The 20,725-nt window shown below is 42.3% G+C and overlaps 2 protein-coding genes across 2 annotated transcripts; both read left to right on the top strand.

Moving 5' to 3' along the window:
* Nucleotides 1–1,603: 1,603 nt before the first annotated feature.
* On the top strand, nucleotides 1,604–1,963 carry LOC122650677. The gene has a single exon (XM_043844072.1). The coding sequence runs from the start codon at nucleotides 1,604–1,606 to the stop codon at nucleotides 1,961–1,963; it is 360 nt and encodes a 119-aa protein (XP_043700007.1).
* A 6,501-nt stretch (nucleotides 1,964–8,464) lies between these two features.
* LOC122650676 lies at nucleotides 8,465–9,115 on the top strand. Its single transcript, XM_043844071.1, has one exon. The coding sequence runs from the start codon at nucleotides 8,465–8,467 to the stop codon at nucleotides 9,113–9,115; it is 651 nt and encodes a 216-aa protein (XP_043700006.1).
* The last annotated feature ends 11,610 nt before the right edge of the window (nucleotides 9,116–20,725 follow it).

Raw genomic sequence — 20,725 nt, 5'->3', positions numbered from 1 at the left:
TGCGAGACAATTTACCCTGCCTTTCATGAGGTTCCCAACTTTCGCTGATCACTTATCAGACAGGTGAAGCCGTGAAGGCGTGCAGCGATTGAGAAAGCGAACATTGTTTTTACGGTAAATTACACATTAGCCCCTGATTTTCAAATGAAACTCAGATCACCCCCTGATGTTTTAAAAACTCAAATCACCCTCTCTACAGTAACGGTGTTAATCTGCTATTAGTTATTGGTGTGAAAAGATTATTTTATCCTTGTTCTAAAACATTAGAATTAGATTTACAATACTACCCTTTAAAATCTATGTTTGGATGTCAAGGATAGTTTAGAGATTTAAATTTATTTAACTGGTTGACATCATCACTTAACAGCATAAAACTAACGGTATGGACTAATTTGTCATATTGGGATCTAAACCAAGGGTAATTTGAATTTTTTCAAAAACTAGGGGGTGATCTGAGTTTCATTTGAAAATTAAGGGGTGATGTGTAATTTACCCATTTTTTTATTTTCATAGTCTTTATTACTTTTAAATTGTAACTTTCTTATTTCCATTAAATTAATTTTTCATCACCTACATTTTACACATTTCACATATGTTTTTGTTTATTTTTTGTGAAATTTTTAATACTCACAATTTATAAAAAATATATTTTCCCCAGAAAAGTAGTTTTTATTGCAAACTGGAAACTGATAAATATAAAAAAAAAAAAATTTAATTTCGTAAATCATAATTTTTTACATTTAAAACATCATTTCCATAAGTTTTAGACTTTTTTTATATTTTGAATTATTTTAAAAATTATAAATTTGAAAACTTCATCATCCATGGACCATTTTTTTTCTTCTATTTTTCTATTTTCTGTTTTTTTTTTGCCAAAAACCCCTTAAATCACCAAAATTAAAAAAAGGGTAAATTACACGTCACCCCTGGTTTTCAAACAAAACTCAGATCACCCCTTGGTTTTTGAAAAAATTCAAATCACCCCTGGTTTAGACCCCAATATGATAAATTAGTCCCTACCATTAGTTTCATGCTATTAAGTGATGATGTCAGCCAGTTAAATAAATTTAAATCCCTAAACTACTCTTGACCAATGTTGAAGATGAAGGAAGGGTAGTATTATAAATTTAATTCTAATATTTTAGTACAAGGGTAAAATAATCCTTTCACACCAATAACTAACAGTAGACTAACACCGTTACTGCGGAGGGGGTGATTTGAGTTTTTTCAAAAACCAAGGGTTGATCTGAGTTTAGTTTGAAAACCAAGGAGTGACATGTAATTTACCCTAAAAAATTGTCATGATAAATATAAGGGAAAATTACGTTGTGACACCTTGAGGTTTATCCTAAATACAGAGTGACCCCTTGTGTTTCTAAATTATACAGTCGCACCCCCTGAGTTTTGGTTAGTTGTTACAGTCAGCCTCACTCCGTTAGTTAGGTGTTACAATGTTGGTTAAGTTTGCCTTCAAATGACTAATATACCCCTTCCAAGGTGTGAGCTTACCATTTTGCCTGTAGGGCATCCCTAACTTCACACCCCCCCTTCCCCTGTTACTCAAAAAGATGAGAAGTTGATACCATATCAAGAACATGTTGAGATGGTATCTGAGGAATTCGAAGAGATCTCCTTCTCCTATATGCCAAGGGATAGTAATCGGTTCGTGGATGTGCTAGCAACCCTAGCATCCATGGTTGAGATGGAATTTGGAACAAAGGTACATCCGTTCTCAATTGAGTTAAGACATCAACCAACATATGCCAATCACATTCATGCTTTAGCGATTGATGGAAGACCATGGTATGCAAATGTTACTGATTTCATAAGGGAAGGGCGATACCCTAAGGATGCCATAGCCAAGGAGAAACGTTTCTTGAGGAGATACGCAGCTCAATTTGTGCTACTTGAGGACATTTTCTACAAAAAGGTCATACGATGGAGTACAATTGTTGTGTGTTGATGAAGAACAAGCAAGGCTAGTCATGGATTGAATCCACCAAGACATATGTGGCCCACACATGAATGCAAAAATGATGGCCAAAATGATCCTAAGACTAGGGTATTATTGGAATACTATGAAAGCCGATTGTGCACAATATGTAAGGAAGTGTCACAAGTGTCAGATATTCGACAATCTCATACATACACTGTCGTCAGAGTTACACACTCTAAGGTCTCCCTAGCCATTCGCCACTTGGGCAGGTAAAGGTACTTTAAGAAGAGAGAAAAACCTGCAACAAGTAAGGACTGCCGAAAAAATCCTCACTGCGTTGGGTATGACTCCCTCGTAAAATATCTAGTCCCTTATTGTCTCAACCAAGACAATAGGAACAATGTCCCCCATAGGTCGTCATACCTATAGCCGGGGACCTACAACACAAATTCATGGTTAGCTGCCATAAAAGAAAATATCATGCCCCAAACCACCAGGAACCAGAAGTAGTTAATATAATTCACAAACACACATGCCCACAAGTAATGGATAATCAATACACAATGCAGTGGAAACTAAAGATTATCATAAAGGATTTAAATACATACAAGATGTTTGTGCAGTTCCCATTTCACACCTTGTTCATAGAGTCAAAGACCATGCTTCAACGCCCTTCATAAACCAGTGCATCTGCTTCTTAGAGAGTCTCTCCGGCTCGAGTATGAAGCGAGGAGGCCTCATAGGAATACAAGGCCCTCTCAACACTGGGCCACTGCCTGTAGGCCCTATCTCCCAGGTACCAGGCGTACCCAGAAGGCCCCACAAAGACCATGCACTTGTTGGGTAATCAGTTCCCTCCCCAATCATTGGTTTTGATGATAACAAACAAACCTGTTTGAAAATGGACATCAAGTCAAGAAGTCAAGAAGCCAAGAAACCCAGAACCAAAGAATCAAAGAACTTGGATGATTAAGGATGTTGTAAAGCCATACGAAGCTTCTTCAATAAGAAGATCTAATCAAGATCTTTTGAAGATTGAAGAACATCTTTGAAGATGTCAATATGAAGCTCAAGATTGAAGACTCAACCTTGTAGACACACACCACTTACACACAATGTACTGTATGATAATTTTAAATGAAAGTTACATTGCATACATCATGCATTTTAGAGACCTTAGGAGGTTAGATTATATACCATAATGGCCTTAGCATTAATAGGGTTCAATATGTGAAAGTATCCACTAAGAAAAATCACTGAAAATACCTTGTCTATGAACCGGTTTCAGAACCGATTGACTGATTGTTCCTTATATAGATTGACCGTCAGTCACAGAGGCTGAAGTGGGATGAACCTGTTGGGGAACCGATCGCCCAACACCAACCGGTTCCACAATCGATCGACCGACGATCGATCGGTTAGTCAATTTTGATTCCAACGGCTATATTTTCAATGGCTCTCTTAAAGAGGTCGACCGACACACAAAGTGGTCGACCGATTTGACTAAAAACTAGCCATTTTTAATCCGTTGTGACTCAAACTTAACCCAAATTTTTTGTATAAATAAAGCATCTTCTTACCTCTAAACACAACATTTGAAACCCCCCAAGTAATAGCCATTGAAGACTTGTTTGTGTGAGTTTCAAATCAAATGAGAGCTATATTCAAGCATCAATCTCAAGCTCTCTTTGTTGAAGTCTGGCCATCTCTTACAAGCATCATTCAAGAGAACTTCAACACATCAAAGACTTTCTCCAAATTCATATTTCAAGCTTTACTATGTTGAAGGGATTACATAGAGCATTCATATATATATCATTCTTCACTTGCAAGGAATACTTGTCACATTTCTTACCTAGGTAATCCTTATATTTTATCTTTCAATTGTTTATGCTTTTAAGTTAAGAAAGCATTTTTACATTAATCTAAACTGTACTTAGATTAGTAGGATCCTCTTATCTTATGAAAAAGAGTTAGGATCCTCTTATCATGTGAAAAAGAGTTAGGATCCTCTTATCCTGTGAAAAAGATTGTACATGTGTTCTTCCCACCTACTGTACTGAAAGAAAGTTACTAGTAGAATTCTCTCAAGGTTGAGAGGAGTGAATGTAGACTTGGTTTAGCCGAACCACTATAGATCTTGTGTCTTTCTATTTTCGCATTATTTCTGTTTACTATTTTGTTTCAAACACTTAATTGGGAGATAAATCAAAAAATGTTTAAAATTCACTAGTGATAACCTATTCACCCCCCTCTAGGTTATCTCACAATTGGTATCAGAGCGGGAGCTCAATACCCAAAGACTAAAGATCCATGATAGCACACCACAACGCACTTGAGGGACTAAATGTCTCGAGACCTCCACTGTTCAATGGAGATAACTTTGCATATTAAAGAATTAGATTTAAGAACTTTATATATGCACACAACTTAGATATTTGGCATGTTATTGAAAATGGTCTATATACTTTCACCAAGAAGGTTGGTGATGAGAATGTACCCAAAACAACTGACGAATTATCTCCAGTTGAAAAGAAAAAAATTCAACACAACTTTAAAGCTATTACCTTTTTGCAATATGCATTAAGCGAATCTAAATTTGATAAAATAGCTATGTCTGAGTTTGCTAAAGAGATTTGGGATACTCTTGTCATTTCCTATGAACGAACAACACAAGTGAAAGAATAAAAAATTGATAAGCTTGTGATTGAATATGAATTATTCAAGATGTTAGAAAATGAAACTATTGTTGATATATTTTTGAGATTTACTATCATCATAAACAAGCTGAAGGGATTAGGGAAGACCTACACCAAGTCCGAAAATGTGAGAAAGATTTGATGAGCACATTTCTGTGTGAAATCTTAGGGCATAAAAGCATACATTTTACCACATTGGACAGAGTTACTTGGTGCTTTCATGTGCGTTTCAGGTTTTTGGGCTATTTATTGCTATTCTGGACTATCAGAGGCTACATCTCTAATTTTACATGTAAAGTTGTCCAATATTTTTATATGGCTATAAAGAGGACTAAATTTAGAGCAGGTTGGACATGACGGAATGCAAGTACGCATTTGTTTAGGCCTCAATGTAGTGAATTATTCTTTTTAGCCCAAGAAATAATAATGGGCCAGAAATGAGCCAAAACGCAAGTCCGGGCCAGTTTGAATTTTTTGGAGATTTATATTTGGCATCGAGGAAGGCGATTATGATCAAGGGTTGAGATCCTCTCAAGTATTTACCTCTTTTTGCATTGTTTGTACAATTGGAGGAGAGAGAAAAGCCAAATGGGACCCCACACCTGTTCACATGTGACCAAGGGTAAGATGGGAATAAAGATGAGAGAAATAGTAGGAGAGATAGGAGGAAAAAGAGATTAAAGAAAAAAAAGAGATAATCTCTCCCCCTCTTTCCTAACTTCTTCTTCTCTATCTCCCACTCACGACTCTTTCCCCTCTTTCCTAACTTCTTCTTCTCTCTCTCCCCTATTTTACCTCTCTTTCACTTTTTACTTATATTTTATTTATTTATTTATTTTTTATTATCTTTTTTCTCTCTTATCCCATCACAAGCCCACGATTCCCATCTCTCTCTCCCTATCTCCCACTCACGACTCTCACTCCCCCTTTCCTAACTGATTCTTTTCTCTCTCTCCCCCCTTCTCTAATTAGATTGTCACATTCTCTCGATCTCTTTTCTCTTATCTTTTATTTTATTTTATTTTATTTTTTCTCACCTTATCTCCTCTCTCCACGATTTTTAGAGGGAGAGAAGCCCCAAATTCGTTGGAAGCATCTCTCCCCCTCTTCTCCCCTTTCCCCTATAAATATCCCCTCTTCTCTTGTAAAATGATGGATTCAATTAGTGAAATTTTATTTTCTTTTCTTATTTTTGGCTTTAGTTCTTAGTTTTGATTTCATAAATTAGTTCTTTCAAGTTCTTAGTTTTGCTTTCATAAGATTAGTTTAATGGTTGTAATTTTGATGTCATCAATTAGATCTTTCAAGTTCTTAGTTTTGCTTTCATAAGAGTAGTTTAATGGTTGTAATAGGTTTAGTTCATGCTTTAATGTCTTCAATATGGTTGTAATAGTTTTAGTTCTAAGCTTCCTAGTCTAAGCTCCTATGTTGATGACAAGACTTGGAGATTTAGAGGAGGAAGTCATGGTAAGTTCATGCAAGTATTCATTCAAGGTTCTTCAATTAATCTGGTTCAAGCACATCTAGGTTTGCATTCTCTAAACTCTCAATCTCATTCTCTCCTTCTCCCTATATTTCTTTTATTTCTCTTATGGGTTACTTTGTTTATGTGGTTATTTTGTTTATGTGGATGTGGATATGTGGCTACATTTTTATTACTTCCAACTTGCGTTAGTATAGGATTTTATTTTTTACTCTCAATTTACGTTAGTTTGATAGGTTAGATGTTCATGTGTTAGGACGCCAACTTAATCCCGTAGATGCGTAATTTGTTAGATCCGTTAATTTAGTTACCCTTAATTTAGTAATTTAATTAATTTGGTTCACTTCGCATTATTTTTAAGACTAGTTAAATAGAGTGATGTATATCTCCTCGTGTTCGACCCGTAGCTACGATTGACCCGTACGCTTGTGATTTTATTTTAACTCAAACAAGTTTTTGGGGCCGCTGCCGGGGAGATTATTGTCCATTTTATTTATCTAATTTTTAAGTAGTTCGAAGTGTTTTAGTTTATTATTTTTTCTTCTTCTAAAAAAAAAATAAATCAGTTTTTGAAAACCTCTTCTTGTTTCTCTTTAGTTTCAAATAGTGTGCGCCCTCTGTTTCAAATAGTGTGCGCCCAATCTAAAGTCCTTCATATGCTTCAACCCTCCATATTTTGGTGTCTCTCATAGGATTAAATTACCTATGACACTACATCTTGACTTGGTAGGGGGGATTGACATGTAACTTATCTTTGGAGGTGACCACTCTTGATAACAAGAAAGTGACATAGTGAGAGCGTTGAAAACATAAACGTATAGTAAGCCTTCACTCTACATCAGAATCCACATTGGAGTCGCCCGTAGGTGGCTATAGAAGACTATACGGGTTCCTTTGCTGTCAACCTATATGGCATCCTTACAGCTTTTGAACCATTGTTTCGCTTTTTGAGGGACAAATGCACCATCTACTTTAGGCTCCCTCTTGTTTTTAGCACTTTTTTTTCTTTTCTTAAGTCTTTTATTTTCTTTAATTTTTCTAAGGGAGACCTCAATTTGGGATAGGTGATTAGTTTATGCATGTCTGGTAAACTCTCTCTCCCTATCTCCCACTCACGACTCTCACTCCCCCTTTCCTAACTTATTCTTTTCTCTCTCTCCCCCCTTCTCTAATTAGATTTTTACATTCTCTCTATCTCTTTTCTCTTATCTTTTATTTTATTTTTTTTCCCACCTTATCTCCTCTCCACGATTTTTAGAGGGAGAGAAGCCCCAAATTCATTGGAAGCCTCGCTCCCCCTCTTCTCCCCTTTCCCCTATAAATACCCCTCTTCTCTTGTAAAATGATGGATTCAATTAGTGAAATTTTCTTTTCTTTTTCTATTTTTGGCTTTAGTTCTTAGTTTTGATTTCATAAATTAGTTCTTTCAAGTTCTTAGTTTTGCTTTCATAAGATTAGTTTAATGGTTGTAATTTTGATTTCATCAATTAGATCTTTCAAGTTCTTAGTTTTGCTTTCATAAGAGTAGTTTAATGGTTGTAATAGGTTTAGTTTATGCTTCAATGTCTTCAATATGGTTGTAATAGTTTTGTGGTCAAGTGCCTACTGCACTTGGTAGCTAGTGGTGCGTAAAGGCCCATTGCTACCAGGAGGTCTTGAGTTCAAGTCTCCTAGTTCACATCCTACATCTCCCCCCTTACCTATCAAAAAAAAAAAAAAAAATGGTTGTAATAGTTTTAGTTCTAAGCTTCCTAGTCTAAGCTCCTATGTTGATGACAAGACTTGGAGATTTAGAGGAGGAAGTCATGGTAAGTTCATGCAAGTATTCATTCAAGGTTCTTCAATTAATCCGGTTCAAGCACATCTAGGTTTGCATTCTCTAAACTCTCAATCTCATTCTCTCCTTCTCCCTATATTTCTTTTATTTCTCTTATGGGTTACTTTGTTTATGTGGTTATTTTGTTTATGTGGATGTGGATATGTGGCTGCATTTTTATTACTTCCAACTTGCATTAGTATAGGATTTTATTTTTTACTCTCAATTTGCGTTAGTTTGATAGGTTAGATGTTCATGTGTTAGGACGCCAACTTAATCCCGTAGATGCTTAATTTGTTAGATTTGTTAATTTAATTATCCTTAATTTAGTAATTTAATTAATTTGGTTCACTTCACATTATTTTTAAGACTAGTTAAATAGAGTGGCGTATATCTCCTCGTGTTCGACCGGTAGCTATGATTGACCCGTACGCTTGCGGTTTTATTTTAACTCAAACAAGATTCTCAGGTCACTTTCTCCCAAATGGAGACTGAAGGTTACGACCATAAAATAATCAAAGAATCTGAACATGGTCAATATGGATGAGCTTATGGGATCTCTCCTAACTCATGAAGTTGAGTTAAATGAAGATAACAAGTGGGCAGAGATGAAGGAGCCAAAGAGAAAGACTATTGCACTAAAAGCTGCAAACTCCTCTGATGATGAAATGGATGAAGATGAAAATCTGAGTATATCAGAACAGGAGATGTCTCTAATCCCTAAGAACTTCCAAAAATTCTTCAAAAGGAAAGGAAGAAAGTTCTTCAACAAATTACAAACATCAAGAGAGAACAAAGGTAAATACATCTCTAAGGATAAACGTTCTTTGTCTAACAGAAAAGATATAGTTTATTATGAATGCAGAAAGCCTGGTCACTTCAAAACTGAGTGTCCAAAGGGTCAAGACAAGAAGAAAGCCTATGTCACTGAAATATCATGGGATTCGGATGAAGAACAAGAAGAAGATCAATCCGAAGAAGAAACCACAAACCTAGCACTAATGGCTCATGAAAAAGAAAATGAATTAGAGGTAAATTCTGACTTTTTTAGTTCAAATAGCAATTCAATTGATTATATTGATACAAATGATATAAATGAAGATGATATAGAAAGAGGCTTTGAAGCTCTCTATGAGGCAAGCCAAAAGCTTGAGGCTTCCAACTCTACATTAGAAAAATAAGTTATTAATCTTCATAATAAGGTAGATAGTCTAATTGATTATATTGCTAAGCTTGAAGAAGAAAAGAAAAATTTGAAGTTGGCCTTGCTCACCTCTACTAAAGGATAAAAGTCCTTAGATGCTCTTCTTAGTACACCACAAAAGACCCCTCTTGATAAGGAAGGTCTAGGCTATGATGGGAGAATCCCACAACAAGCCAAAGGAAAGAGTAAGATGGTACATCCAAAAGAAGTAAGCCAAGGTCAAACTTCAAATTCTCAAGTCTCCTCTTCTAGAAAACCATGAAGAAAATAAAATCATGGAAAACCAAAGAATCATGCCTTCCAATATACCTATCACAAAAGGTATAGGTCACAAAGGGAATTTGTTCCCCAAGAGCCACAAAGGCAATACTATAGACCACAAGCTCTATACTTTATGGAAAGAAACTATAGACCTCACCCAAACCATAAGTCATACAAGCCTTACTACCTAAGACATTATGAATCATATATTCCTCAAAGAAGAAGGAGATCTCAAAAGTCCACCATCTCTCTTGAATATCTATCCTAGATATCAAAAACCAAAAACTCAAAAATTTACAACACAATCCAGATCATCCTCAAGTAGCTATGGTCAATCCCCAAGGAACCTTTATTCCATGAACTACTCTACTAAGAGACTATGGGTGCCCAAAGGAACCCTTGATCCTAACCACAATGGACCCATAAGAATGTGGGGGTCAATGTATGTTTAATCTTGTTTTGTAGGTATGCTTAAAGAGCAAAGATCAAATTGAATGGTACATTGATAGTGGATGCTCTAAGCATATGACATCAAATGAAAAGCTTTTTACAAAACTAAGAAAATATGATGGTGAATGGGTGAATTTTGGAGATAATGGCAAAGAAAAAATTATTGGCATCGAAAACATAAATATTGGAGGTACTACTATTTCAAACATTTGTTTGGTAAACAAACTTGCTTACAATTTACTTAGTGTAAGTCAACTTTATAGTACCGGATTTAAAGTAAACTTTAATGTTTCACATTGTTTAGTTATGGATGCTGTTGCATGTGAAAACCTCCGTCGTCCGGTTCTCCCACAGATAAGCCTGCAAAAAAGATGAGTGAGCGCAAGAGAGCCGGTGTGGCTCCTGCCTAGGAATCTTCGACGCTCAAGTTAGGTCTCCAGTGCAACAGTGTAACAACTAGTAAAAAGTGAGATGAGCGTTTGAGCTCCATACCTGAGTATTTATAGAGGGAGTTGAGGCGGTTGGGAGAGTCCTAGTATGTAGGAGTTCTTCTCTTGGAAGGCTCTTTCATGTAGAGCAGAGTGGAGAGATATTTTCGGGGTCGGACTCTCATTAAATAAGAGTCCATGTAAAGTGTGATTCTGTATTGCGATGGGATTGTGGATTGACCCTTATCCCGCGATTCTTGGGTGGTGCTGATGTGGCCTCGTGATCTCTGGTGGGAGCGTTATGGTGGCCTCTGTGGAGAGCTCGGCCTCGGCCTATGTGACCTGAGGGTCATCATAAGTTGTGTGTGGGCTCAGCCACACTATGGTGCTCCAATCGTGGCTGACTTGCGTAGGCTCAGGCCCAGGGGTCGACGGGCATGCAGCTCGTCCATGAAGGGCAGATCTCTGGGTTAGCATTGATCTGTCATCGTGCCGTGCACTCAATGCTCGGTTGACTTCTCGATGAGGTGCGTGCTCGGCTGGGTGCTCGACCCCAGAGTGGCGGAGTATCAAATCTGGCAATGATCTGGTCGGTGGGGCTCGGCACTGCTCGATTCGGTTCATTGATTGTCCTCGGCTAGGCCATGTGTCAGCCTCTGATTGGTGGGTGATTTATGCCTTATCACAGGTCCCCCCACTCATCAGGGGTCAGCTCGGCATTGATGAGTGAAGTTTCTTGGTCAGTTCGTCTGAATCCTCCTTGCGGCCGAATCGAGCTTCGTTTGTCGATGATTTGACATTGTACGGTCTGACAGTTGGGGTGTCAGTGCTAGGTCAGCAGGAGTCATTATGGCGGGCTTGAGAATTCGAATCATCCTTTGATCTGGACCGTTGATTCTCGTTGAACTCTCCTCGGCCATTGGATCGCTTCAGCCCAAGAGTTATTAATAGGTGACTCCTCCCTGTTCATTCTTCACTGCTTCAAGTTATTGACCGCTCGGCTAGCTTGGATTTCTCAGCTCTCCAATGCTCGGCGCTTTCTAGTTCGTGCTCAGCCCATCTTCAGCTCTTCTTCAACCAGTAAGTCTTCTCTGCCCAGTATGCCAGTTGGTAGTAGTCATGTGGGTGAGGTGTTCGCCGGGGTCGCAGAGGGTATGAGTTTGAGCTGAGAGCTCCCAGCTCGTTCTCCCATGATAGACCTGTTGGACTCAACCTCGGATGAGCCCATTGTTGCAGAGCAGCGTCAAGCCGACGTCGCCGAGCTTCCCTTGCCCATGGTGTCCGGCCTTGAGGCCCAGCCGATTCTTGATGATCGAACTAAGGGCTCGGGATCGTCTTCGACAGATGATGAGGAGTCAGACGAGGGAGGTTCTTCCCAAGGTGAGGTCGGTTCAGTCAGCTCATCTGCTGACGCTCCTGAGCCTGAAGAGGGGAGTGTTGGCACCGTCCCAAGTACAATTACTGATGCCGACCTCCACCGCCTCAGGGCGACCTATGCCATCTCCGAGGACATTAGACTCTGAGCTCCTTGTCCTGGGGAGATGACTTGCTCCATCAGGCCCGGCGAGGTGGCCTTGTATGAGATCCCATTCAAATATGCCTTCAGGCTTCCCATACTCGGCCTGGTGGATCAGATCTTGGACCACTTCCACCTCTCCCCAGGTCAGCTGGTGTCGAACTCATGGCTGGTCTTGTACGACTTCCACGTTCTCTTCTGCGAGATGGGCCGAGCTACGAGCATGGCCCTCTTCTCTCGGCTCTACTTTCTGAAGAGGTTATCGGAGAAGGGGTGGTACTATTTCACTCGCTGAACTGGGAAGAGTGCGGCCCTGAGCGGCCACAAATTTTTGGTCGGCACGCCAAGCTTTAATAAACACTGGAAGCCTCAGTTTCTTCCATCCCAAACTGCCCTTTCTGAACCAAGTGGAAGGACATCCACCTGAACTACGTCAATAGGACTCTGCCTCTGAATGAGAATGATCTAACATCGCTCGATCTGATTCGTCAGGACCCGCCTTTTGATGTCCTCCAGCTTCAGGAAGAAGGGTTTCACCAAAGGTGGAACCTGACTCCGGGTAGGGTATTCGAGCTGAGTCAGTTTCTGTCCCCCGAGCTGACCCATTTACTTGGTCTTTTTTCTTTTTGGTATGCTTCTAACATTCTGTCTTTCTTGCAGTGTGATGATCACATTTATGTGTGAAATCTTAGGGCATAAAACATACATTTTACCACATTGGACAGAGTTACTCGGTGCTTTCTTGTGCTTTTCAAGTTTTAGGTAAATTCTTGTGAAAATGGAGAAGATGATGTTAAGGAAATGTTTTTAAGCTGTTTAGAGGTGTTAATGACTTGGATACGTAGGCCATCGAGTCAGCTTCGTAACGGTTCAAACGACACTTGATTCCGAGTTGAAACGAAGAAGTTACGGCCGTTTCCATAACGAAGCGCGAAAATGGTCTGTAGGGATTTATTTGTAATTATTGATAGTCAGACGGGGACAAAGTGAAGCGAAAGCTCGGATTCTAGGGGCCTTAACGTAATAACCAGAAGTTATATTTCCTGTACCCGAAAGATTCCATTTGGAGGGCTCTGGACAGTCCAACTTCAACTTGAGATATCTTGGGCTCTTGAACTCCACATTGGACGAAATTTGGGTCTATTTTGGGTGATTTTTCACGAGGAACACAATGGTGAGGCCTATATAAGCACCCCATGCTCCACGTTTTCTGAAGGACAGAATGGGTATTTTATTTATTCTTGAAGGAATCCTAATCATCACCCTTACTCTCTCTCTCCTCCAACTTCTCAAGGGCACTTCTGGAATTCTACTTGGGATAGATTTATTTTGAAAGATATTCTCTCACCTATGGAAAGTTGAAAAGTCAAAGATGCTTTGATTTTATTGCTTAGAGAAGATATCTACAAAGAAAAGGAAGCACTTGTTAGAATTGGAAGTTTACTTTTCTAGAAATAGAAGGTCTATGTAAACAATCTTCTCTTCTTCTTCTTTCTAATTTTTTCTTTTTTTTCTTAGGATTCAAGGCATTGTAAAAGAGGAAGGAGAAGAGAATATTCTCTTTTCTTAGGGATATTTCTCCTATACTTCCCTCTTCTCTCTTCTCCTCTCTTCCCCCTATAAATACCCCTTGCCCTTTGGCTTGTAACAAGTTAATTTTTTAGTTCAGTTTTTAGTTAGTTTCTAGTTCAATTTTAATTCAGTTTTTAGTGTAATTTTTAGTTCATTCACTTAGTAAAATTTCTTTTCTTCTTCTCCTTCTAAGTTGTGATTTTTGGCTTTTCTAAGTTCTAGTTTGCTTTTTGATTTTTATTTAATGGTTGTAATAGGTTTAGTTTATGTTTTAATTTCAATATTCAATTGGGTTGTAATTTCTTAATTCTAGTTTAGGTTTTAAGCCTTCTAGTCTAAGTTCTTAAGTTGATGACAAGACTTGAAGATTTAGAAGAGGAGGCCAAGGTACGTTTATGAAATATTCAAGCTTTTCAGTTACATTCATGCAAGCACATCCAGGTTTTACTATCTAAACTCTCAATCTCATTCTCCCTCTCCTCTATCTCTCTCTATCTTCTTCTTCTTCTCCCTCTATTTCTTTTATTTTTTTATATGGTTGTGGTATGTGGATGCACTTTTATTCCCTTATTTATTTTCATGTGATTATGAAGTGTGGCTGCGTTTTTGTTATTCTTTCCAATTTACGTTAGTTTGATAGGTTAGAAGCTCATGTGTTAGGACGCCAACTTAATCCCTTAATTTTGTTAGATGCTTATGAGTTAGGATGCATTAATTTTCATTAGTTTCATTAGTTTAATTTAACACTTTAATTTGGTTCACTTTGCATTACTTTTAAGTTAGTTAAATAGAGTGGCGTATATCTCCTCGTGTTCGACTCGTAGCTACGATTGACCCGTACGCTTGCGGTGTAATTTTTAAACTCAAACACAGTGGTCATCCACATTCCCCCAATGGATTCCGCTCGGCTCAGGGCTGAGACCATTGCGGACAAAATGAGGAAGAACGTCGAGAAGAAATCTGGAGGCGAGTCTTCCAAGGCATTGAAGGGCAAGGCGACGCTGCTGAGCGCAGCTGAAACGATGGTCGGCCTCGAGGCCCAGAAGGATAGAGCCCCGCTGAGCCCCTCCCGAAGAGGGAAGGGTCGAAAGGGCGAGCTGAGCCCGCCGAGGGACATCAAATGCTAGAAGCTCTCGATCAACCTGACGTGTGGTGGTCCTCTGCCTGTGGCCTCACTGACCGACATCCCCCGGTACGTCTTGGGGAGGGCCTCGGCCAGTAATGTTCTAGTTCGGCTGAGCTAGCGGCTCTTCCCCGAGGCCTCGGCCCTGACATCGGCTGCTCATGCCAAGGAGTGGCTTGACACAAGTCGGCTCCCCAAGGACAAGGAAATGCTCGAGAAGTTGTCTGATCCCAAGCTCCTCTCCTCCCTGTTCCAGGACTTCAACATGGTAAGCTTTCTGCTTGGTTCTTGTGAATGGATCCGACCTGTGGAGTCTGATCTGACATTTGGTCGGATGTTTTCTGGTAGGACTTCGCCAAGGCAGTGGAGACCATGCTCTGTTTTGAGCGGCTTCTGACTGCAAATGATTCTCTCGAGGTCTAGGTCGAGCAAGCCAATAAAGAGGCTTGCGAGGCCATAGGGGCACGTCGTGAGACTGTCGCAAAGCTTGCCGAGGCGGAGGAGACGGCGGTGAAGCAGAAGGAGGAGGTCGAGACCTTGAGGGCTCAGCTCGGCCAAGCCAAGAAGAAGGCCAAGGAAGACCTGGCTCGGGTTGGAGCAAAAGCCATTAGCGACTACCTCATGTCAGTGGAATACACCAAGGTGTGTCATGAGATAAGGAAGCCGCCGTACGGAGAGGGCTATGACGCGGGCTGAGCCGACCTCCTAAAGGAGATAAAGGTCGCCTACCCCACCCTCAACCTTTCTCAATTTGATGATGACACGACCATTATGGTCGAGGAGTTGGGAGACGAGGCTGGGGTGGAGGTTGACCAGATTGGCCTGGCCGAGACCGCTCCCCGGGATGAGGTCGCCCCTTCCGCTGAGGATGTCGCTGACAAGGAGGTTGTCGCCGAGGACCCTGCTGTCGAGGACCCTGCCACCAAGGACCCCCTTCATATCGCCGAGCTCTAGGCCCCCTTTTTTCTCTTTGATGTATATGTTCCCCTGCGTTGGGTTTTGAACAAAATTTTCTCTTTTTCTCTTTTTTTTTTTGTTTTTTTATGTACAGGGCCGAGCTGCCCACTTTTTGTAACCTTGCTGAGGTGTCGGCCTTCAATGAATAGAACGTTTTTTTTCCAAATTTGCCTAAGTATTTGAGCTCGGCAGTTGTTTGCTTTCCTTTCTTTGTGAATTTGTTTTGAATGTTGAGATTGAACTGCTAACCCGGCCTTATAGCCGAGCTCGGGTCGGATACCCTTTGAGTGGCTACGCTGTCGAGCCGACGTTATGGCCGAGCCCAATGCCTTGAAAATTTTGCTTGAACTTTGGTATTCGTTCAGCTCGGCCAAGTCTATGTGGACCGGTCTAATGATTTTGTTGTCGGCCTATGAGGGTCGATCTTTGAGGTCGGCCAGGTCTATGAGGACCGGTCTTATGACTTGGTTGCCGACCTATGAGGGTTGGTCTTGGAGGTCGGCCAGGTCTATGAGGACCGGTCTTACGACTTGGTTGCCGACCTATGAGGGTCGGTCTTTGACGTCGGCCAGGTCTATGAGAACCGGTCTTACGACTTGGTTGCCGACCTATGAGGGTCGATCTTGGAGGTCGACCAGGTCTATGAGGATGGGACTTATGACTTAGTTGTCGAGCTATGAGGGTTGGTCTTCGAGGTTGGCTAGGTCTATGAGGACCGGTCTTACGACTTGATTTTAGAGCTTAAAAATATGCCAAGTGGTGGTGAAAGACTTTATTTTATCGAATCAAACGTCGGGGCCGAAGCCAAATACAAATATGCTCGTCATAAACCGTGCTGAGCAAATTACTTTAAGAATATTACTGAAAAAATTTCTTCAAATTTTTTGAGTTCCAAGATCTCGGTACCTTCTTGCCCCCCGTAGTCTGCAAGCGATACGTCCTTGGGCGAATCTGCTTGTAGACTATATGTACTGGCCTTCCCAATTTGATGCTAACTTTTCTTGCTGCCTTGGCTGGGACGTGTTGAGCTTTCTGAGGACGAGGTCCCCTTGGCGGAAGTGTCGCTCCTTCACCCTTGAGTCGTAGTACTTTGCCGTCCTCTGTTGGTATGTTGTGTTCTGGAGTAGGGCATTTTCTCGAACTTTGTCGAGGAAGTCAAGGTTGGCTCTCAGCCCATCTTCATAGGTCTTCTCATCAAAATTGAGCACTCGGTATGACGACACCATGACCTCGATCGGGGTGAGGGCCTCGGTCCCGTATGCTAGCCGAAAAGGGCTCTCCCCTGTTGGTGTTCTTACAGTCATCCTATATGCCCATATGACACTTGGGAGCTCTTCCACCCATCTTCCTTTGGCCTCATCCAACCTTCTCTTGATGCTGGCGAGTAGTGTTCGGTTGGACACTTCTACTTGTTCATTTGCTTGTGGATGAGCTACTGAGACTGGTCAGAAGTCAATATAGAAGTGCTTGCAGAACTCTTGGAAGGCCGGGTTGTTGAATTGTGCGCCATTATCTGTGATGAGCACTTTTGGTAGTCCGAACCGGTAGATGGCCTTATCTTGGAAGAATTTCTCCATGCTCTTCTCGGTGATGGTAGCCAAGGGCTCTGCCTCAACCCATTTAGTGAAGTAGTCGATGGCGACGACCACGTATTTTCGATTTCCGAAAGCCAGGGTGAAGTCTCCAAGTATATCCATCCCTCACATGGCGAAAGGAATTGGACTCCACATAGAGGTCAGCTTGGTTGCAAGTCGGCTTGGCACTGGTGCGAAGAGCTGACACTCTTGCACGTCTTCACATACTTTATGGCTTCTTCTTGCATTTTTGGTCAGTAGAAACCTTATCGCAATATCTTGTATGCTAGGGCTGGGCCACCCATGTGGCTCCCACATATTCCTTCGTGCACCTTAGCCAGGGCGTACTCAGGGCCATTCGGCCCGAGGCATCGGAGAAGGGGCGCTGAGATGGCTTTCTTATAGAGCACCCCGTCGATCATAGTGTACTTGGCCTCATTGTTTGAGGCTGAGAACTTGAACCTTAGGGCATATTGAACGCGAAAGCCTTCGGGGCTCACCAGGATCAGCCCAGCTCCGCTTCCTCCGGGGTTGCTCGAGCCGTCAACGTTCATGGTCCAGGTCGGGTCGGCCTCAGCTTCTGTATTGGCTTCTTCTACTGTCTTCTCTTCCTCGACCTCGAGGTCGGGCATTGTGCACTCGGTGACGAAGTCGGCAAGGGCTTATCCTTGTATCGTGGTCCTCAGGCGATAGCTTATATCATACTTACTCAGCTCAACCGCCCAGGTGATCAGCCGACCTGATACGTCGGGGTTGTACAATATCTTCTTGAGAGGCTGGTCAGTCAACACCGCGATCAGATGAGTTTGAAAGTATGGCCTTAGTTTTCTCGCGGCCGTGACAAGAGTGAATGCTACCTTCTTGAACTTGGAGTATCTCGTCCCAGCGTTGACAAGAACATGGCTGATGTAGTATATAGGCTTCTGAGCTCGGCCTTCTTCCCTAACCAACATCGCGCTGACCGCCACCAGGGTAGTAGCTAAGTAAACTTGAAGATCTTCTTTTGGCTCGAGTCGGTTGAGCAGAGGCGGGTTCTCCAAGTATTTCTTTAGCTCCTCAAAAGCTTATTGGCACTCGTCAGACCAGATGAAGTCCTTCGGGTTTTGGATGTTCTTGAGGGCTTTGAAGAACGGTAGGCACTTGTCGCTCAACCTCGACATGATTCGTGCCACTGCTGCCACTCACCCATTTAGCCTTTGTACTTCTCGGATCGTCCTTGGAGAGCTCACCTCTTGGATGGCCTTGATTTTTGCCGGATTGGCTTCGATGCCTCTGACGGAGACCATGAAGCTGAGGAACTTTTCCGAGGTCACACCGAATGCACACTTAGCGGGGTTTAGTTTCATTTGGTTCTTCCTCAATAAGCCAAAGGCCTCTTCTAGGTCGGCCGAGTGGTGGTCGGCCTTCAAGCTCTTTACTTACATGTCGTCCACGTAGACTTCCATGTTTCTTCCGATCTACTCACGGAATATATAGTTCACGAGCCGTTGGTATGTTGCTACAGCGTTCTTCAATCTGAATGGTATGACCTTGTAGCAAAAATTTTCTTGGTCAGTTCGAAATGTTGTGTACGACTCATCCTCCTCATGCATCATGATTTGGTTGTAGCCGGAGTATACGTCCATGAAGCTCAACATTTTGTGCCCCGCCGTGGCGTCAATCAAGAGATCAATCCGAGGTAGTGGGTACTCATCCTTTGGGCAAGCCTTGTTAAGGTCGGTGTAGTCGACGCACATCTTTCATTTCCCGTTCGACTTGGGAACCATAACGACGTTTGCCAACCAAGTCGGGAATTTTTCTTCTTGGATGAAACCTAATCGACTTAGCTTCTCTACTTCTTCCTTGTGGTGGCTTGGCGATCAAGGGCATAGTTCCTTCTCTTCTGTTGAACCGGCTTTCAACTCGGATCTATGTGTAGTCGATGCTCGGCTATATATCGAGGTATATCGGGCATGTCGACGACCGACCAAGCGAATACGTCATCATTTGCCTTCAAGAAGTTTTCGAACCGATTCCTTTGTTCCTCGCTCAACAATGACCCGAGTTGTATTGTCTTCGTCGGATCTTCATCGCTGAGGGAGAATGGGGTAAGGTCTTCTACAAGTCTTCTGCGCCTTTCTGTGAGCTCATCCTACTGGTCTTCTGGGAGGTGTTCGACACACATCGCTATTCCTCGGACGTTGCCTTTATTTTGCTTGACGAATGTGGCATAACAATCCCGAGCTTTCTGTTGATCACCTCGGATTTCTCCAATGCCGTTCTCTGTAAGGAACTTCATCTTCAAGTGTGTCGGCGAGATGATGGCTTGGAGAGCGGTTAATGATGGGCAGCCGAGTATGGCATTGAAGGCCACCACCGATCGCACTACCATGAATTTGACTTGGATCGTCGCTTGATATGGAGCTTGTCCGAACGTGACCAATAGGTCGATTGAGCCCTTGATGGTGGCGGCGGTGGCTCCCGAGAACCCATGAAGTGAGGTGCCCTCTGGCTTGAGCGCTTCATCGCCGAAGCCAAATTGTCGGTACGGGTCTTGCGACATAAGGTCCACAGATGCGCCCGTGTCGACTAATACAAGATGAACGGGTCTCTTTGCAATTTTCACCTGGACCACCAATGCATCATCGTGACGTAAACTTATACCTTCCAGGTCGGCCTCGGTGAAGGAGATTGCCGCTTCAGACTTTGGCCTTTTACCTGGCATCTCGGCGACTCTGACAAACCGCGCGTTTGCCTTGGCCTTTCGAGTGGACCCTTGTTCGGGCCCTCTGAGGATAGTGTATATGGGAGCTCCCTTGTCACTGCTTGGCCCAGATCCGTCATCTTTCTTCGCCGCTCGGGCTTTATCTTCGTCACGCTCAGCCCGCCTATTTTTGGGCCTCGGCTCAGCCCTCCTTTGACCGCTATCTTCAGGTCATCGACCCCCACGTTCTGCTCGGCCTCCCTTGACATATCGCTTCAGGTGCCCCACTTTTATCAGCTCTTCAATTTCCCTTTTCAACTGATAACAATCCTCGGTGTCATGATCGGTGTGTCCTTGTGGAATTGACAATACTTGTTGGGATTCTGAGATGACCCAGCTTGCATTGGTCGGGGTCAGCGGATGTACCCGCCATCCTTTATTTGCATCAAAATCTCCTTTTGCGAGGTATTCAGTGGGGTGTAATCGGGACTCAGTCTAATCTGTCGGCTTGGCGATCCATGCTGGGTCTCTTTTCCTCTTTGCGGTCATCGGTCGTCGGCCTTTTCTTCTCGGCTTGGCCTTCGTTTCCCTTTCGGGCTTGGAGCACCTCGGCCATATTTACAAACTCATTGCACCTCTCCAAGAGCTCGACCAGGTTTCTGGTCGGCTTCTGGGCCAAGTCCTTGATGTGGTCTATATCAGCGAGCCCGTTGCTCATCGCAGTATGGGATGTGGCCTTATCTACATCCTTGATGTCTAAGGATTCTTTGTTGAAGCGTGAGACGAACGCTTGGATCGACTCATCAGATCGTTACTTCACGCTAAGGAGGTTGACCGTTGTCTTCTTATGTTTCATGCTACTCTAGAAGTACGTGACAAAGGCTCGATAGAGCTGAGCAAAGCTCGTTATGGAGTTTGGTGGCAGCCAAGAGAACCATGAGGTTGCCACGCCCTTGAGAGATGAGGGGAAAGCCCGACAAGAGACAATCTCGATTCCCCCATACATGGTCATCATCGCGTTGA

This window comes from Telopea speciosissima, chromosome 2 (assembly GCF_018873765.1).
Source record: "Telopea speciosissima isolate NSW1024214 ecotype Mountain lineage chromosome 2, Tspe_v1, whole genome shotgun sequence".
NCBI classification, from domain to species: domain Eukaryota; kingdom Viridiplantae; phylum Streptophyta; class Magnoliopsida; order Proteales; family Proteaceae; genus Telopea; species Telopea speciosissima.
The sequence above is the reverse complement of the archived record's forward strand: the minus strand, read 5'-3'. Positions and strand labels throughout refer to the sequence as shown.